At 41.2% G+C, this 14506-nt stretch overlaps 1 protein-coding gene across 1 annotated transcript in view; it reads left to right on the top strand.

Moving 5' to 3' along the window:
• The window catches only part of DISC1 (DISC1 scaffold protein), a 365698-nt gene that overhangs the window by 143020 nt on the left and 208172 nt on the right, over nucleotides 1-14506 (top strand). Inside the window, exons 7-8 of the mRNA XM_064383602.1 lie at nucleotides 6439-6493; nucleotides 11712-11814. Coding sequence (XP_064239672.1) covers nucleotides 6439-6493; nucleotides 11712-11814 — 158 coding nt within the window. The remainder of the gene's footprint in view (nucleotides 1-6438; nucleotides 6494-11711; nucleotides 11815-14506) is intronic.

Below are 14506 nucleotides of genomic sequence, written 5' to 3' on the forward strand. Positions count from 1 at the left end.
ATGGAACTCTTGCTTATCAACATTGAACTGGTTTTATTCGCTCGTTTTCCATGTATATTGCTGCTCCTGGAATTAAGGTTTGGGAATCACAGTATGATGGCAGCAGCAATGTGTGTATTTGGGGGGTTTAATGTGCCATCTTTGTACTCCAGGCCAGACACCCTACTTCAATAAAAGCAGATTCCCTGTTATCTTCATTATATTTTATAGTGCTGTATAAACTTTGGTTTGAGAGAATTCTTCTGCTAAAAATAGCCTGGGAGAGAGATCCAAGATGGCTGATGATTAGCAGCTCGGGCACGTACCTCCCAGTGAAAGCGCAAAGAACGAGAGGACGCCACACTTTCAGACGAATATTAGTTGCTCACGGACCACGAGATTCCCAGTGGAGGAGCTCCACGGGTCGCCAGGGCGACTCTTGTGGCCGGCGTGGCGGTTTTGCTGGTGCCTTAGCACGCCAGTTCTTGGTGCGGAGTCCGGATATTCCCGGGCAGAAAAGCACCATCAATCTTAACACCGCTCTTTTGGCCGGCTCAGTGGATTGCTCAGATTTCAGCGCAGGGAATCAACAAGTTGGACGTCAGAGACCCAGTTAGAAAGTCGGTAATTATAAAGACGACAGACGGACAAATATATAATGAAGGGAAGAAACCAGCGTAAAAAGGTAGAGAATACTCAAAATCAGAATGCCTCTCCCTCTACAGGGGATTGCAATTCCTCATCAGTAACGGAACAAGGCTTAATAGATTACACCGGTATTCCAATAACAGAAGCAGGTTTCCAAACGTGGGTGATAAGAAACTTCTGTGAATTAAAAGAACTTATTCTAACCCAATGCAAAGAAACTAAGAACCTTGAAAAAAGGTTTAACGAAATGTTAATGAGAATGGACAATTTAGAGAAGAATATAAGTGAATTGATGGAGCTGAAAAACACAACACGAGAACTTCGCGAAGCATGCACAAGTTTAAACAGTCGAATTGATCAAGCGGAAGGAAGGATATCAGAAGTCGAGGACCAGCTCAGTGAAATGAAACGAGAAGACAAGAATGCGGAAAAAAGGATGAAAAGGAATGAGCAAAGTCTCCAGGAAATATGGGACTATGTGAAAAGACCTAATTTACGTTTGATAGGTGTACCTGAATGTGATGAAGAGAATGAATCCAAGTTGGAAAATACTCTTCAGGATATCATTCAGGAAAATTTTCCCAACCTGGCAAGGCAGGGTAATATTCAACTCCAGGTAATACAGAGAACACCACAAAGATATTCTTCAAGAAGACCAACCCCAAGGCACATAATTGCCAGATTTATTAGGGTTGAAATGAAGGAGAAAATACTAAGGGCAGCTAGAGAGAAAGTTCAGGTTACCCATAAAGGGAAACCTATCAGACTTACAGCAGATCTCTCAGCAGAAACCCTACAAGCCAGAAAAGAGTGGGGACCAATATTTAACATCCTTAAAGAAAAGAACTTTCAACCCAGAATTTCCTATCCAGCCAAACTAAGCTTTATGTGCGAAGGAAAAATTAAATCTTTTGCGAACAAACAAGTACTTAGAGAGTTCACCACCACCAGGCCTGCTTTACAAGAGCTTCTGAAAGAAGCACTATACATATAAAGGAACAACCAATATCAGCCTTTCCAAAAATATATCAAAAAGCAAAGAACTTTAACACAATAAAAAATTCACATCAACTAATGGGCAAAACAGCCAGCTAGACTAAGCCCCGACCCCTATCAAATGCTGGTATTAAACTTACATATATTTTAATTGGATAAAAAGCCAAAACCCATCGGTATGCTGCATCCGGGCCCATCTTACATGAAACAATACACAAAGACTCAGAAGGAGGAAGATTTACCAATTGAACAGAGAGTAAAAATAAACTAATAAACAAAAAGCAGCAGATGCAATTCTCACCTCTGATAAAGTAGACTTTAAAGCAACAAAGATCAAAAGAGGCGAGGAATGACATTACATAATGGCAAAAGGATCAATGCAACAAGAAGAGCTAACGATTCTATAGATCAACGACATAGAAAATTAACAAGGATATTCAGAACTTGAACTCAGACCCGGAACAAGTAAACTTAATAAATATTTATAGTACTCTCCACTTCAAATACACAAAACATACATTACCACCTCACACCTATTCCAAAGGTGACTATATAATTGGAAGTAAATCACTCCTCAGTAATCGCATAGCATTTCATAGGTTTAAATTAAATATTGGTTGGCTGTTTGTTTGTTATCTTCTTCCCTTACTCCTTCCTGATTACATCATTAAGTATAATTATCAGTATAAAAGAGGTTTTCAATACCCATTACTAAATTGCATTCTAGCCTGGGCAAGAAAGCAATACTCCCATTCTCTTCTCCCTCCTCCCCATTCTCTCTCTCTCTTTCTCTTCCTTTTTTCTCCTTCCTATTCTCTCTCTCTCTTTCTCTAAAAAAAAAAAAAAAAAGAAAAAAAAAAAGAAAAAAAAAAAGAAATACTTCAATAACAAGTTCCTTTAGCATTTTTCCCGAGAAAATCTCTTCGTTGTATATTCATGTTTAAAGATACTCTCGGTTTTTAATTGTTTCTCATTTAGCACTTTACAGACATCAGACCGTCATCCTCTGTCTTCCATTGTTTATGTTGTAAACCCAACCAGCCTTACTGCTGCTCCGTGACATCTCTCTTCTCTTACTGCTTTTAGGATTTTCTCTTTGTCTTTGATTTTCAGCAGATGCGGAAAAAAAAAAAAAAAAAAAAAAAAAATAGCCTGAAACCCACTAGCTTAGTGTATAGATTACTCATATCGTCTGCTCTCCCCACAATTGCTTTTATTCTGTGTATACTCCAGGGATACAACTAATGTTAATAATAGCCTGAGGAAAACATAATTGGGAAGGTAAATTTGTTGCAAAAAGGAATATAGCATAAATTAAACATAAATCAAATCAAATATAAAACAATGCATTTAATTATCTGCATCACTGCCTCCTTCCTCTAACGTGGATATCTGAGAGGAGACTAAATTTCTTTCTGGGATAGGGTCAGATCTGAGCCCAGATCAGGGAACTGTGTCAAGGCCTGGAAAGATGGTGCTTGACCTACTTTTTATGTGATATGTTGGGCATTAGCTAAAGGCACTGCTGTTTTGGTCAGCTAAAATTTCAGTAACAGTAAGAGGATCTACTAACTATCTGAATTGCTAATGCATGAACTAGTCTGTGTGTGGTTGGGAATGCCTACTTATAATATACTATTAAATGCTGATAATGGTTTAATGATGTGGTGAACTATTTATTAAACATTTATTTGTTGAATAGAATCACATGAGCCCAGCAAGGGAAAAGGCATTTCTGCCCAAGGAAGGTTTTCAGTTTGGACAGCAGGCATTAGCCACCCAAAGCTAGTGCTGCTACTAGAATCAGAGGCAGAACCAGACCGGGTCCACGTTCGATGACCCCTGTTCTTTTCTCCCCACCACCTCAAGTGGTTTCATCTGCCCCAGTCTGCATGTCTGTGTGACACTCTGCCTTACCTTCTCTCAAAAGATCCAATCCCCAGCCAGCCAGAGTCTAGAATTCTCCAGGCAGGATTCCAAATGTTTTCCACTGTTCCCACTGAGTACGCTAATTTTTGTCAGATGGCAACTCCTGAATTCCGAACAGTCTGGTGTCACATGCCCCGCCTTCTGTCAACCCTCACTTCCTCCATTTGGGTTGATCTCAGCTGGACTGGAAAACCCTTCTCTGTTGAAAGTAGGTCTAAAGTGGTAATGACTGACTAGCATGGACCTGCACCAGTTCCCAGGTATTTACAATTGAAACAAATTTGCTTATACTCAGAAATGACAAATTGGTGGATGTGGTAACATCAAAAGATAGTTCTTGGTCAGGCGCAGTGGCTCATGCCTGTAATCCTAGCACTTTGGGAGGCTGAGGCAGGCGGATCATGAGGTCAGGAGATTGAGACCATCCTGGCCAACATGCTGAAACCCTGTCTCTACTAAAATACAAAAATTTAGCCAGGCGTGGTGGTGAGTGCCTTTAGTCCCAGCTGCTCAGGAGGCTGAGGCAGGAGAATCACTTGAACCCATGAAGCAGAGATTGCAGTAAGCCGAGATCATGCCACTGCACTCCAGCCTAGCGACGGAGCGAGACTCTGTCTCAAAAAAAAAAAAAAAGTTATTAAGTTGAAGAACAAACAAAAATCAGCAAATTAGCAGCTTAGTTCTGATACTTGGCAACCCCAGTATAAGATTTCCTGACCTTCTGCACCCCTTCCCTTCCCCTCCCCACGCATACCCCAGAAACCTTGACCTTTGCTTTTGCAGATCCTCATTTAATCAAGTAATCACTCCTCTTCTAGCACCTGTAACATTCTGTGGCATTTCTAGCAGCAGTAAGTGGTTGGGGGCAGGAACCATGTCTTCATGATCCAAGTTCCTAGCTTACTTGGTGCCCAGTAGACAGATATGTGAAGAATGAATGAATTCATGAATGCATGAAAGAGTGGAAAACTCTAGAATGGATGTTCTCACTGCTCTGAGCATCCACATCATCCAGTCCTTCTCCTCCCTCCCCTTTCTGACCTGTGTCGCCCTGCGAGGCCCATGGACCTCATGACTGGCTTGCACTGCTGAAGGGGCCTGCCTGGTTTTGTCACATTCAGACTTTCTTCCTCCAAATCATTTCTCATCGTGCCACCCGACTGTTTTTCTAAAAAACGAAAAGATTTCTTTCATATTGTTCTTTTGCTAAAAAACTGAATGATTTCTCATTGCTTGAGGGATAGAACTCAAAACTCCTTAGCTTGGCATTTAATACCGACTAGCACTTGCCCTTGATATTTCTTTAAAATTAATTTAATTGTAAATGTTTCAAACATATTTAAAAACACAACACTCATTTACCCACCACTAAAATTTAAACAATTAGCAGAATTTGCTCCATTTTACTTTGATTTTATTTCCCTAGTAAATAAATTTATTATTATTATTATTACTTTTTTGGAGATGGAGTTGCACAGGCTGGAGTGCAGTGGCACGATCTCAGCTCACTCCAATCAAGTCTCCTGGGTTCAAGCAATTCTCCTGCCTCAGCCTCCAGCATAGCTGGGAGTATAGGTGCATGCTACTATGCCTGGCTAATTTTTTTTTATTTTTGTAGAGATGAGGGTTTCACCATGTTGACCAGGCTGGTCTTGAACTCCTGACCTCAGGTGATCCGCCAGCCTCTGCTTCCCAAAGTGCTGGGATTATAGGCGTGAGCCACTGCGCCTGGACCCTTACTAAATAAATAGGCAAACATTTTAGATACAGATAGGCCCTACCTTATCCTTCCCTCTCCTTTCCTACCAGAAATAGTCATTTCCCTGTTTAACTTTGTTTTTCACAACTCACCTGTGAGAACCATTTGCTCCAGTTAGATTTATCTTCTCGCTAGAATTTCATTCTCCTTTCTTTTTTTCCTTGGAAGCCCAGTTCACTTTTCACCTCTTTCGGTAAGTGTTCCCACCAATCTCCTAGTTCTAAATTGCTCCACAAGTTATTGTCTCCATTGCTCAAGGCAGACAATATTCTGCCTGGTGACAGCTTTTATGTAGCACTTTTTTTCTAGTATTGGTTTTCTATTCCCCTTATAGTAATTTTTTCCTCTGGCTTTATATTGCGAATTGCATGCATGTGTTTCTTCTCCACGAGGTAACAACCTTCAGAATAAGATCTGGGTCTTAATTGTATTGATTCATTCATTCTACAGCTATTGACTGAGGGCTTACTAAAAAGCTCCAGGAATTTTCTTAGCACTGGGGATGCAGGAGTGAACACAAAAGACAATCCCTGCCTTCGTGGAACTTAAGTTCTAGTCGGGGAGAGAGACGGAAGTTACATGAGTAAATAAATGTGTCAAGGTGAAAAGTGCTGAGGAGAAAAGGGAAGCGGGAGGAGCCTAAGGGTGCTATTTCAGACACAGTTTAAATATGTGTCTCTGCTTTATGCTCTACGTCAGTGCTGGATGCACAGGGCACTGGGGGTACTGAATTGCATGATATACCCAAATAGATACTATTTGATTCCCTGCAGGTGAGACACTACTCAGTGTAGACCTTCCGTCTGGGAAGATGGTTATAGGAATGCATATTTTAATCCTTTGCTGCCAGAAGCACAACTTGGCTGTTCTTCCCATTATCGGTAGATGTGCACTCTGGGCATAAGATTATAACACTAGCTTTAATAAATCATAATAAGGGAGGAAAGGTCTGCTTCCTGGCACCATATTTATTCCATAGCCAAATGGAACCGACTTGGCATCATCTTTCCTCCTGTGCTTCTTCAGCCATCAGACCAGTGGAAGGGTCACTCTGCAGTGTTCCTAACTGTAGTGGTATTGAACTATGGTTACCAAGAAGACCAATCTTCTCTTTTTAATTCTTCCAGCCTCCAGGAAAGAATAAAATCCCTCAACTTGTCACTTCAAGAGATCACTACCAAGGTAAGTAACTTTATACTCCTATTTTCCTAAGAGGCCTATGAAGTTTTCCTTTGACTTGATTTTACCACTAAATCATAGGATACCTAGCTTCTGGGAAAAAAATGTAGATTTTGCAGGCCCGATGACGAGTTAAAAGAGCCAGGAGAGAGTGCTGCTGTCATAGTGGAGGTCTTGACTTGTGGACACCCCAGAAATGGACTGGGTTGGCCTTTGCTGCAAAAGGAGCTGTCAATTTAGGGACTGGAAAAGGACTGCCACTATGCATATTGAGTCATTGCTTAAAAATGCATTCGGGGCTGGGCAAGGTGGCTCATGCCTGTAGTCCCAGCACTTTGGGAGGCTGAAGGGGGCAGATCACCTGAGGTCAGGAGTTTGAGAACAGCTTGACCAACATGACGAAACCCTGTCTCTCCTAAAAATACAAAAATTAGCTGGGTGTGGTGGCAGGTGCCTGTAATCCCAGCTACTTGGGAGGTTGAGGTGGGAGAATCGCTTTAACCTGGGTGGTGGTGGTTGCAGTGAGCCAAGATTGCACCATTGCTTTCCAATGTGGGAAAAAAAAATGCTTTCAAGATGGTAGTAATTTGAGAAATTAATTACTTTTCTTCCCAGGAGGGCAATGTCTAGTTTCCTCACAAATGAAATAGTCGGTGACGGGTTTTTTTTTGGTTCTTTAAAGCTTCTCAGTTGGCTTGACAATCATTTTGCCTACTTTATCCATCGTTTATATTGCCATAGCAAGACTTTGGTTTGTGTACAGACAGAATACTTCTTCATTATTCCCTGAGAGCACAGTTAATTAAATTAAACAGTCAATGTCCTCATTACTTAGGATAACCACAGTTTACAAAACAAAAGCCCTTCCCTATGTATTTATACCCGGCTGAGTTATTGGCAGACTGAGAAACAGGATCAATTTCTCTGTGAATTATGACTAAATGTTGTAGCAGAGAACTGGTATGAATCATTCATTATTTGCAGTAGGGATGGTTGTACGATGGTCAAAATGTAAAAAGGACACCTTGCTGAGCAGAGAGCAACGCAGCTGAGAGTCTGCTGGCCTGGAGGGACTCTCTTCCAGTCTCTGTGCCCAGGGAAAAAAAGTCTTGGACCCTAGATCAGTAAACATGCCAAGAGATCACTGCAGCTAAGCTGAAATCAGGGATGTGTTCTTGGCAAAAATGTCTAGAGTTACTCTGTGCATTTTCTCCATTTCTGTATCTAATTTATTTATGAAAACACCAAATAATTTTGCTAAAAGTCACAGAGCCACAGGTTTGATGAATAATTATAACTTGCATATGAAGAGACCTTCCTGTTAGGAACAAATGGTACCCATAAGACACCATTGAAGCCAGGGACCCAGAAATTCTTGAATTCTGCTCTGCTCACCCAAAGGCTGTGTCACCCAGGCTGGAGTGTAATGGCGTGATCACAGCTGATTGCACCCTTGATCTCCTGGGCTCAGGTAATCCTCCTGCCTCAGCCTCCCAAGTAGCTGGGACTACAGACATATGCTACCATGCCCAGCTAAACTTTTTTTGATTTTTAGTAGAGACCAGGCCTTGCTTTGTTGCCCAGGCTGGTCTTGAACTTCTGAGCTCAAGTGATCCTCCTGTCTCAGTCTGTCAAAATTGGGATTACAGGCATGAGCCACCGCACGTGGCCGCTCCTACATTTTCTACTGTTTATCAGGTGCTTTCTGATTTCTATAAAGAATTAAGAGGTGGGAAGACTGTCTTGGGTCTGAGTTTATTGATTATCTTCAGAACATACTGTATGTGTAATATGAATCCATCTGTACACCAACATTGAGGATACAGGTGTGCCTATTATATAATGAGATGGGGTGTGCCTATTATATAATGAGATGGTGATTGTATGTGTGTGTTTATGACACTGTATATTGTGGATACACACATATACTGATATGCGCCCAACATGAGGATTTGTTGATAATTTCCAACTAGTGTTAAAGATCTTAGATTTTCCCAAATATCAAAAATGGTTTGCTTTGTTTGCATACAGTCTTACTCTATTTAAGTTGCTATAACCAAGTACCAAAGATGGGGTAGCTTATAAACAACAGAAATTTAATTCTCATCACTTTGAAGTCTGGAAGTCTGAGATTAGGGTACTAGCATGGCTAAGTTCTGGTGAGAGGCCCTCTTCCAGGCTGTAGATCATTGACTTCTTGTTGTATTTCTGGATGGAAGAAGAGGGCAAAGTGGGGTTTCTGGGGCTTCTTTTTATTTTTGAGATGGAGTTTCACTCCGTCACCAGGCTGGAGTGCAGTGGCACTATATCTGCTCACTGCAATCTCCGCCTCCCAGGTCCACGTGATTCTCTTGCCTCAGCCTCCAGAGTAGCTGAGACTACAGGCACACACCACCACGCCCAGCTAATTTTTATATTTTTAGTAGAGTCGGGGTTTCACCATGTTGGCCAGGATGGTCTCGCTCTCTTGACCTTGTGATCCACCTGCTTCAGCTTCCCAAAGTGCTGGAATTATAGGTGTAAGTCACTGCACCTGGCCTCTGGAGCTTCTTTATAAGGGTACTAATCCCCTTCATGGGGGCTCTATTTTCATGACCTGATCACCTCTCAAATCCCCCACCTCCTAATGCCATCACCTTGGGAGTTAGAATTTCAACAGATGATTCTGGGAGGATAAAAACATTCCTGACCATTGCACATACCTTCTCTACTACATTTATAAAACTTTATAATTACTTTACTTTTCCATAAAATTAAGGAACTCATATCTTTGATTTTAAAATATAAGTATAAAAGCCCCATTTAATAATGAGTTCCTTGGGATCTAATTTTATTTATAAATAAAAAGGATACACAGATTTTTCTGGGGATGTGTATGTGTGTGTGGATAGGTGGACAGGTATGTGTGCACAGTCATGAATGTGTGTGTGTGTGTGTGTGTGTGTGTGTGTTGTGGGTAGGGGGCTATATTAGTCCACAAAGCATTAAAACAAAACTATCCAGTGACACAAAACACCTTTTCCTTTACTTTAAACTAGATTGACCAGTGACCATGGGGTAAAGGTCTCAGCTTGACATAGCTTTCTTTCTCTAGTGTGTTACACACACACACATACATACACACACCCCTGATATTCTTTAGATTCCTGTCCCAGAAAGAAATGAAACCTTCCTTGCACTCATTATATTTTTTCAACTCTTATGGGTTACCCAAACCAAAGGTAATTAAGGGATAAATGAGATAGAAGAAACAGTTGGAAATAAATGGAATATCTGGAGATTAGTAGATATTAGATTACATCCAGCAGAGCCTGAAAGAATGAACATTGCAATTTAATAAGAAGATTCAGAAAGGTTGTTTTGTATTAATAATGACAGCTTGAAGGATAGATTTGCTCAACAAAGGAGAAACTGACCCAATTATGATGAACAGATACTGTTCACTAAAATCAGAAATATTGGACATAGATTGACTGAGACATAAGTATTATGGCTGGTGTTACAAAGTTAATGGAAATGTCCTCAGACCTCAGATGACATTATTAAATGGATCGGATGGGATGTGCTGGTCTTCTGGATTTGAGCCAACCTAAGACCTGGTGCTGGGGGAAGGGATATCTGCCTTTTAACTCTGGTTCTGACATCCTGAAAAGTCTCAAGACTGCTCAAAGGGTCCCGGAATTAATTACTTTGGACATGTGGCTGCCCAATACCACCAGGGCAGGCTTTGGTTTAGAGGCTACCAAACTGTCGTCTTCATCCAGAGAACGATTTTTATAAAGAAGATGTTGGAAAGTTACAGTCACTGAATAGAACATATGGAAGTCCATGAGAGAAATAGTGGAGTATTTTAGGCAGGATGGGTGAGGTCTGCTTTGACTCTAAAAATAATCTCAATTCAGCAGACTGATATAAGAAAACATTTAAGGTTGGTAGTGTCCAACAAACCCTAGATTCTTATGGGAAATTCAATTTTTCTAGGTAGCTCATTAATCCGAGTCTAGATAACATTGGCATATGAGGTTTTAGCCTTCAAAATGAGAAAAACAAATGTGATGTTTTAGCCTCCAACAAAATAAAAGATAACCTAAAGACATTTGGAAAAAGAAATTAAGGTTTTTTTTTTTTTTTTTTTTTTTTGCTATTTTTGAAGAACCAATGGAAAAAAAAAATGTAGGATGTATTTGGAGTATCATGGGAAAATACATGATAAAACTCTCAAACCTCAATGAGAGTAACTTGTTTATTTGTCAAATCTGACTTGCCAGCAAGTATCTATCTGCCTTCAAAGTTTCTCTAAACAGTGTCTACTAATACTAGTAATTAAACCGAGCTTGCAGCTCTGACCTTCATCTCAATGGCCATATCTTTATTCACTGCATACTGTGTGCCAGGCACAGAGCAAAGTCCCTGTTCACATAGAGCTCGCATCCCAGCAGAGACAATGTGGAAACAAAGGACTAGAAGCACATGGTGTGTCATGTGAGAGGAAGCTGTGGAAAACATCAAGGGGAGGGAGGACCAGGGGAGGCTGCTATTTTGGGTGGGTCATCAGCAAGGCCTTTCCTCCCAGGCAGCGGCTGAGCAGAGAGCCCCAAAAGGCGTGAGTGAGCGAAACCACCTGGGACTCCCAAAGTGATGCAGACGGGAGGATTCGGCAAAGGCCTGCAGAAGGCAGGAGGCAGAAGTGATGCAGTTATTTTAGCTTGTGGTTGCTCTCTGTTGGGTTAGCTCATATCAGTTTTGTAATTGGGTATGGGGCAATGGGCATATGGTTGGAATACACCATTACTCACTTTATTTTCCTTCTTTTTCCTCCATTCTCTCCTCCCTTCCTTCTTCCCTTCCTCCCTTCTTCCCTCCTTTCCCTCCCTCTCTCCCTTCCTTCCCTTCTCTCTCTCTTCCTTCTCCCTTCTTCTCTCCCTTCTTCCCTCTCTCCCTCTCTCCCTTCTTTCCTTTCCCATCCTCCCTCCCTTTCTTTCTTTTTTCCCTCCCTTCCTCCCTCCCTTCCTCCCTCCCTTCCTCCCTTCTTCCCTTCTTCCCTCCCTCTCTTCTTTGTTTTTCTTTTTCCATTGCTTGCTTTTTGAGCATTACCCTCCAATCACTCTTCATCACCTCTCTTAAGGACTTATAAACCCAGAAATCTCTGACCTGGCTGTTGCAGTGCCTTCTGATTTTTAGCTGAATAAATAATGATTCCTGGCCATTTCTCTCCCCCTAGGTGTGTATGAGTGAGAAATTCTGCAGCACCCTGAGAAAGAAAGTTAACGATATTGAAACCCAACTACCAGCCTTGCTTGAAGCCAAAATGCATGCCATATCAGGTAACTGGCAGTGTAGGAGACGTTGAGGCTGTCCAACTAAAATAATGACGGCCAGCCAGCACGTTGTGTTTTGTCCTTGATGAACATTCCATTGTTATCATGTTATTCTCAGACATCTGAAAGATTTGCTGGGGAGCTTCACTTATGCACACATAATATAGCACAAGTTGTTGATGTGTGTACCATGTTTGAGACTTCTGGCTCCTGTTTCTTGAAGAGTTTAGAGACTAAATGTACTCTGTGTGCCATATGGTTCTAGCAGATGTGTATATAGCATTGTGTATCTGTAAATGCTGAATGAGGATTATTAGGTGTGATCACGCCCTTCCTATAGTGGGAAAGATGGTAGCATGAAAAAAATTGATGTTCTCAGTTGAAAAATTTAGTCATAGAAACTTGGAGAATCCTCAAAGGATTATGTTCCCTTTTGCTCTGGCAGTTATTAAGGAATCGATTTTTCCATTAATTAGTAGCTTGAAAACAAGAGTCTCTTAAAACAGTATCTTACCCTGTCATTTGATAGTGCTTTCAAACACTCTTCTGTATTTGTTATTTTATTTTCACAATTGCTATATTAGGTAGGTGGGAGAGGGACCGTGATCCCAATGAATAGGTGGGGAGGTTGAGGCCACAGGATGTGTCGTTTGGTTACGGTCACTCAGTTAGCTAAGCAGTGGCAGATCTGGGGCTAAAGTCCAGGCCCCCTCTTGGTGTGTTATATATGGATTTTTAACCCAGTTATGTAATGACGGCTTCAAAAAGTTCTCTGAGTCTTATATAGGTTGAATGAACCTACAGCTCATCAGCTTCAAAGGAATCATAAAAATTTAACGAAAAGGTATAATAATTACATGTATGGGTTTTAAATGGTATTTTAAGAAGGAATATAGTAATTGGCAGCTTCTGCTCCTCAGATCATTAAACAACTAATGTTGGCAGCTAACGAGCAATTTGGTCCCTGGTGCAGTCATGCGTATTATTTACAACCAGTAGAACATGGCAGTGTGCATGTGGGGCTTGGCTCTTAACAGCTTCATGTGCCATTTACTTGAAATTATGGCCCCATTTGCTAAGAGAAAAAAAAAAAGATTGAACACAGTCTTGCTTCTGAGTGAGGGTTTTTGCCTTTCTTAATCAATATATCTTTCCCAGGAATACAGGTGGATGAGTCTGTATTAAGCCCAAGGGAAGAAATGTATAATTTAGGCAGCAGAGATGGCCTCACTCCAATGTGAACAATCTCTCTTCAGACTCCAGGGAAAATTCGTAAGATGGCATACTGCATATGGGGTAGGTTTCCCGTTTTAGCTCTTTGGTCAGTTGAGAAAATTGGTGAAGTTTGATCTGCTGAAGGATGACCTGAATTAATCCTCCTGGTAACTGACCTTTTGACTTCACTATTTTCTGATTACTGTGTATGCTCGTTGGTGGACGGGCCTTTCAGTCAGTGGGCTGTCCCCATGGGTGATACTAGTGATGAGGTAGTCAATGTTTTTTTGCAACTCCTGCATGTAATGCTATTTCTGTTTCCTCCTATTTCAATATCTTCAGAATGGGCAAACCCTCACTCCATTAGGTAAGAGTCTTAACAGCCCTATTGAATGGAGAGGATCCTAAGGGGGTCCTTAAGATTCTTAGGGGGGGTCTTTTGTCTGTCTTCAGGTGTCTATGATTTGCTCTCTGAGATTTATAGACCAGTTGATAGGGTTTGGGTCTGTGTCTTCACCCAAATCTCATCTGAAATTGAAATCCCCATGTTCAAGGGAAGGACCTGGTGGGAGATGACTGGGTCGTGAGGGTGGATCTCCCCATTCTGTTCGCATGATAGGGAGTGAGTTCTCATGAGAGCCGATGGTTTAACAAGTGTTTGGTAGTTCTTTCTGCATTCATTCTTCCTGCCACCTTGTGAAGAAGGTGCCTTGCTTTCCCCTTGCCTTCCATCATGATTGTAAGTTTCCTGAGGCCTCCCTAGCCATGTGGAACTGTGAGTCAACTAAACCTGTTTTGTTTATAAATTAGCCAATCTCAGGTGGTATTGTTATTGCAGTGTGAGAAAGGACTAATACATTCATCCTGAATTTGATCTATGGCCTGAGGCCCTTTCTTAATTTGAGAATTATTTGCGATTTACAGAGAGCAGGAATAAGAAATTAGTTTTCATTTTCAAACCTGGCCAGATCTACCTCCTTTACATTTAGCAGTTTATTCTTTAATTCATCTCCCTTATTTTGCATTTCATCACAGACAGTGGCAAGAAGTCAGTGGGCCTTTCTGTATTCTGCTTGGAAATCTCCTCGGATATCTAAGTACTACAATGAGGGACCCTTTTTTATATTGCCTCAGTTGATAACTGACATTTTACCACTACAAGGATCTCTTTTTTTCTAGCTTCTAATATATTTTTCTTACTTTTTTTTAGCCTTCACTGAGGCCTATGAGGCTTCTTCCTACTACCAAGTCCCAAACCAATGCCTCATATTTTAGGGTTTTGTTACAACAGGACCCCATATCCAGATACCAAAATCTGTTTTCATTATCTACTGCTGCATAATAAACCACCTCAGGATGTAGTGACTTAAAATATTACCAGTTATTAATTTTGCCCTTGAAAATACAATTTGGGCAGGGCTTGGCAGGGACAGCTGGGGTGGCTCAACTGGGGTGGGAGAATCCACATCCAAGATGGTGTATA

Source organism: Aotus nancymaae, unplaced genomic scaffold, assembly GCF_030222135.1.
Source record: "Aotus nancymaae isolate 86718 unplaced genomic scaffold, 86718_ANA_hifiasm-v0.15.2.pri h1tg000032l_0, whole genome shotgun sequence".
NCBI lineage: Eukaryota > Metazoa > Chordata > Mammalia > Primates > Aotidae > Aotus > Aotus nancymaae.